The 6,068-nt window shown below is 52.1% G+C and overlaps 1 protein-coding gene across 1 annotated transcript in view; it reads right to left on the bottom strand.

Annotated features, from left to right (window-relative positions):
* Window positions 1–241: 241 nt before the first annotated feature.
* Window positions 242–6,068, bottom strand: part of LOC104522763 (A disintegrin and metalloproteinase with thrombospondin motifs 7) — a gene marked incomplete at both ends in the record, with an annotated part of 10,129 nt that continues 4,302 nt past the window's right edge. Inside the window, 5 exons of the mRNA XM_010165136.1 lie at window positions 242–385; window positions 1,136–1,285; window positions 2,564–2,688; window positions 3,496–3,579; window positions 4,951–5,127. Of these exons, the coding sequence (XP_010163438.1) occupies window positions 242–385; window positions 1,136–1,285; window positions 2,564–2,688; window positions 3,496–3,579; window positions 4,951–5,127 (680 nt within the window). The remainder of the gene's footprint in view (window positions 386–1,135; window positions 1,286–2,563; window positions 2,689–3,495; window positions 3,580–4,950; window positions 5,128–6,068) is intronic.

Genomic DNA, 6,068 nt, shown 5'->3' with positions numbered 1-6,068 from the left:
TGTCTAGTGGAAGGTGTCCCTGCTGATGGCAGGGGGGTTGGGACTGGATGAGCTTTCAGGTCCCTTCCAACCTAAACCATTCAAAGATTCTACGACCGAGGTAGCTGAGCAAGATAAAAACATCCCCCCACGCCCTGGGGACAACCTAGCCATCAGCTGGGTCCATCCCTGGCTGAAGAACCAAGCTCCAAGCCACCCCCAGCACCCCACCAGCAAGGAAGAAGAGGAAGGAAGGACTTACTCGAGGAAGCGTGTGATGTACTCCCGGCTGCAGCGGGACCAGGTGAGTGGGGACGTGTCATACAGGAGCTGTGGAGACATGATGAAAGGTCTTTTCCCAACTGGCTCACAGTCATTGCTGCTTCCATCATGCTGAATCCCAAAACTGTGTAAGAGCACAGTCCCACAAAGGAGAGGTGAGCCGCACGCCGCTACAACCGCGCAGCCTCTCTGCTTTCCAGCACAACGACACGCGACGCCGGACACCACAAACCAGCCCATTAACGGGCACTGGGGGATCTGGCTGTGGGGACATTTTAGTGACACCAGGGACACTGCCCTGAACTGTCCCCCAGGCTTTTATTTCACCTTTCTTACTGAAAACTCAGCCAAGAAAAATTAATGAGGCTACAGAACAAGACCAAGTTAATTAAACTTACTGGGTAAGTGTTTTTAGCGTACAAAGACATCTACTATCAACTGTGATGTTCAAGTGATCTTGTCAAAATTTAACTGACATTAGGGCAAGCAAAATTCTGTTGCTGATTCTACACACAGATCCTATTTTAAAACTTATTAATCACAGAGCTGTAGTGGTTGGAAGGGACCTCAGGAGATCATCTAGTCCAACCCCTCACTGACAAACAACCCTTTTCTCCAAAACCTTCAGCATCAGCAACGCGGGATAATACACAAATGCAACTTGTCCTGGTTGCCTTGGATGATGTGACTTTCATTAAACCTGAGGCAACCAGAAACTGAACTCCAAAATGAAATGCCCAGGGTAAGTTCTCCTGGGTGCAGAGGAAGGTTTGCACCAGAGAGGAACCGCTTCTCCCAACTTCCACCCGTGCCTTCTCAAGCCCTGACCGAGCAGCGCAGAGGTCAGAGGAGAGGAGGAGAAAGCTGGTGGTACCTGTGTCCGAGCTCATGGGCCACGGTGAAGGCCAGGGGCAGTCCCGTGTCCTCGTTGATGTTGCAGCTCCGGTGGGGTTGGCACATCCCTGCCACATGGGACAGACCCAGGGTCTCGCAGGGTCTGTTCATCGCTGCGCAGATGTCCTTCCTGGGGTGACGAGGACAACAAACACACAGACACAGAGCAAAGAGGGGGCTTGAAAGCGGCAGGACCCAACGTGAGGTGTGGGAAAGAGCAGGGGACATGTCCCAGCCCACAGAAGACGACACACAGACAGTGGCCAAACAGAAGCGAGAATGGAGACATCCAATGTCTTTCCACAACGGAAAGATTTACGACCTTTCCTCTCCCCTTTCCTCTCCCAGTATCCCTGGCTTATTACTAAGCTTGATTAATGGGAGCCGCTGGCCAGCCTGGCCACGTTATTCCTTTGTGTAAATAAAGCTGATGCTGGGAATAATTAGGCCAGGAAGATGTGCCAGGGGAGGGTGAGGTTGGCCATGAGGAAAAGGTTCTTGAGGCACCCAGAGGGTGGTGGAGCACTGGAACAGGCTCCCCAGGGAGGTGCTGATGGCACCAAGCCTGACGAGATTGCAGCAGCATTTGGCCAAGGCCCTCAGGGACATGGGCTGAATCTTGGGATTGTCCTGTGCAGGAGTTGGACTTGATGATCCTTGTGGACCCCTTCCAACACACAACTTTCTATGATTCTACGATTACCACATTGCCTGTGGAAGCACATCCCAAGGGTGCTGTGGTCCAGGGCAGAGGAGCCCCAGCCACCCATGAAAAACAACTCCATTGAAGTACATGGCCCGAGGTGCCTTATTTCTGCTACAAAGCAAACTTCCTCCAGAAGATCACACTGTTGTGGGTTGTGAATCATCACACAAACCACCACGATACTGCCAACAGCCAGGCTGCTGCAGCCTGAAATCATCAAACTACGTTTGGACTGCAAGGTACGTGAACTTGGCCAGAGGCATGAACTCTTGAAAGCTCCATGGGAGGTCAGGGGCCTTCCCAGAAGCTCCTCTGCCAACCCCAGCATCAGCCTCCAAGGGAAAAAGGAGAGTTAATCCCTGTGTACATCTCCTGGGAGGAGCTAACCATTCTGGAGCTTGGCAACAGGGCCATGGTGAACACTTGGTTTGGAAACCTCAGCTCCTAGTCAACTAGGAGCTGTCTCTGGGTTTCAACCTGAGATTTGAGACCCATTCCAGCCATTAGGACCAGGTTATCTCCAGATTTCATGTTACATATCTTATGTGCAGGCATCAAGGCAGGGCTCAGGCATGGAGAGCGAGATTTCAGCCACTCCCACTGAGATGTTCCTCTGGCTGCCCCACTGCCTGCAGCTGGCAGAGGAGTTTCTAGCCACCAGTGTAGCACCTACAGCATAAAATCAGCACGTGGGCACAATACCTTGTGAGCAGGACCGCAACGTCATGGTGGAGAGGATGGGAATCTCCTTTAACATTGATGCTCTTCTGCCATTTACAAAAGCTTCTCAAGGTGTTGTCTGCATGGTGGGAGATTTTCAGGTCCTCCTGCCAACATAATTAGAAGTCATATTGCTGCTGGATCTGTTTGGTTTTTAGGATGCAGTAGGGAAGGGTCTGATCTCTGACACATCAGAGTGAAATCAGGAGTAACTGCCATCCAGATGGAATTGCTCCATATTTATAGGTCATAGACTGGTGGGAATCCTTTTCTGCTTTCTTTTCATTTGTGATTCAACCAAAACATTAAATCATCCAGGAATGGGGGTTAAGAAACACTGTGGGAAAACATCCCACCCTGGGTGATGGTGAAGGTCGCAGCTGGGGAGCCCGTCAGAGCGGCGTCAGGCTCCCTGAGAGCCACGGCTGCAGCTTTCACAGCCCTCTGTGACCAGCAGCAACGCTGAGTTATCAGAAATTATTATAAGAGTGAGATTCTGCAGCTCCTCCAACCACACTGTCCACCTGACTCTACCAGGGCTGCAGCCCAGGCAGAAGACAAGGAAGCAAGACATGGGTGATTATCTCATGCAAATTCATCCAGGGCATGAAAACAGCTCAAAAGAAAGCTTACAGGCTCTCAAGGTCAGCTCCCCATGTCCCAACCCAACTCCTCACGTCCTAACTCAGCTCCCCATGTCCCAATCCAACTCCTCATGTCCTAACTCAGCTCCTCGTGTCCCAGCCCAGCTCCCCATGTCCCAACCCAACTTCTCATGTCCTAACTCAGCTCCTCGTGTCCCAGCCCAGCTCCCCATGTCCCAACACAACTCCTCATGTGTCCCAACCCAGCTCTCCATGTGTCCCAGCCCGGCTACCAGGAGGGCAGGGTGTATCCCCCTGTTTTCTTTTTACCTCCTCCTCCTCCAGCAGGATGAGTCGCACGATCGCGATGTTGATGGGGTTCCCAATGCTGGGGTGGTGGAACAGACCCGCCACCTGCAACAGGCAAAAGCTAAAGAAATAAAGCCTGAAAGTCCTTGCCCTGGGACACTGCTGCTGGTGAGAACATCTGCAGGGGCAGAGGAGCTCCAGGGGAAGCTACTGAAGGTTGCTGACAACATCTCAGGGAATTCCCCCAAATTAAAGACAAGATCAGTGCAGACCTGGACTATAGCAATGACAACCATTTAAAATAGATATAATCTGTATAGCACATTGAAACTCAACCAGAAGTGCCTGCGGGAACATCTCTGCTTTCACACCTCATAGATGTGTTTAACATCTCAAAGGAAGCCTGTGCTCTCTGGGTGCCTTCACCAACACCCCAAAACCCAGGCAGGTTACCCTGAAGTCCTCTGCCCAAACCCACCCTCTTCTCTGGCCATCAACCAAAGCTGCCTCCTGAAATGCAAATAGGTGCAACCATGGCAGCAGAAGAGCAAACAGACTAAACCAACTCACACTGACTTATCTGCTGGTTTTCTGGTGCTAGGGAACCCCCCTGGATGCCCAGTGAAGACCACCACAATCTGATCATTGAATCATAGAATCATATAGGTTGGAAGGGACCTGAAAGCTCACCCAGTTCCACCCCCCCTGCCAGCAGCAGGGACACCTTCCACTAGACCAGGTCGCTCAAAGCCTCATCCAGCCTGGCCGAGAACACTTCCAGGGAGGAGCAGCCACAGCTTCTCTGGCCAACCTGGGACACTGTCTCACCACCCTCACACCAAAGAATTTCTTCCTCACATCTCGTCTCCATCTCCCCTCTGCCACTTTCAAGCCAAGGTTGATGGAGGCTGAGACAAAGCTCCCAGGTCCCTGCGGGTCTCTCCTCCTGCGAGAAGGCTTCTTTAACATGCAGAGGACAGTGGGTGGCCCTCATGCAGGCTTTGGGGATGGCTTCAGCTGCACCTCCATGCCCAAACTGCCCGCACGCCTGCCCAGGGAGAGCTGTGGTGGTGGTGCCATGGCCATGGGCAGCACCCACCACCTCCCCTCCCTGGAGCAGGGGTGCAGGAGGAGCAGCCCTGCCCTGGGGGTATCACTCGGGGAGGCCACATCACCCATCCGCACGGTGGGAAGGAGAAGGGAACAGCCCTTCAGCCCATGGGGAAGGTGAAACGGCTTCAGGCCAAGCTGCTCCCGCCTCCGTGGAGATTTTGGTCTGGGCTTTGCTCACACCAACCCGTCCTCCCACAGTGGATGGAGCATGGAGCAGAAAAGCCAAGGTGTGGGTGGGAACAGCCCAATTGGTGAGAAGTTTGCTGAGGTCCCACCAGGGACAAGTCCTGGCAAGCCCAGTGGTCTTGATGTCTCACAGCCACATCCCCAGGGACCTGGTGGTTTGAAAGGACCAGGACTCACCATGTTCATCACGGTCAGCACGTACTTCTCTATGTTCTCGCTCCCGTGGTATTCGATCATCTTGGTGTCTGCCACCACCAGCGTTTCCACCCACTTCTCCTTGCTGATGGAGCGCTGCTTTATTCTTCTCTTCCTGTGCTGCTTCTGTTCCCACCTTTCCCTCCGCTTCTCAGACCTCTCCAGGCTTTCCTGAGATTCTGAGGGAGTAAAGGGTGGAAAAAAAAAAAAAAAAAGACTTTTAAATTTTTTTGTAAAATCCCTGCAACTTTGGTAAAATACCATCAAGGACTTTTTTTATTTAATTCAAAGAAATAACCTTTTGGTGTTGAGAAAGAGGCTCCAAACTTAGACCCATAACCCATGTGTATTTTGTTACAAAAAAATCCCTGGGGGGTGAAGACTCTGACCTCAGTTTGCTGCAGAGCAGCATTAGCATGATAGGGAAAAAAAACCCCAAAAAAGCAAATAGAGCGTTTGAAGCCGTTTCTCTGACTGGAACAGGGTTTGCAACACTGCACAAGGAACACGGAGCCTCCCAGAGAGAAGCACTCGGGGTTTCCATTGACATCCGAATTTATAGGCACCCCTGCAGAGATGCTTGAGCATGTACCACTGAGAAACAACCCCGGTGGCTCAACATTGCTGCTGATCACCACACATCTGGATTTTGCAGGGGGAGACAGTTCCCTGACACGATAAACTCTGCACCCCCAAAGCTAGACTGATGCCTTCAGTCAAATCCTGAAGATCACCAGCGTCCTGGGCAAGACCGAGATGTTGCAGGACCGCACAGAGATTCCCTCGGCCGCACGGAGACTGAACTCTGCTCCTTCCCGGGGAGAAACAACGGGAACATTGATGGGGCTGGAAAGAGGCAGGAGGTGGAGGAGAGCTGGGACGCTCCTCACGCACACCAGCAACTGGGAATTCTCATGTGGAGACTTTTCCTGTGACGCTGCTCCAAGATCAAGGTCAGGGTCAGCCCCAAGCTGGGCAAAGGCTTTACAAGCCGCATCCCACACACTGGGAATTGCTTTTATGACCAGTTTCGAAGGGCTCAGCCTTATTTTGTTAACAATGGACTTTTACATTTGATGGACCCTACTGCTCGTTCGCTG

The sequence above is a fragment of the Antrostomus carolinensis genome, unplaced genomic scaffold (genome assembly GCF_000700745.2).
Source record: "Antrostomus carolinensis isolate BGI_N321 unplaced genomic scaffold, ASM70074v2 scaffold29663, whole genome shotgun sequence".
Classification (NCBI taxonomy): domain Eukaryota; kingdom Metazoa; phylum Chordata; class Aves; order Caprimulgiformes; family Caprimulgidae; genus Antrostomus; species Antrostomus carolinensis.
This window is presented reverse-complemented; position numbering and strand designations above follow the sequence as displayed.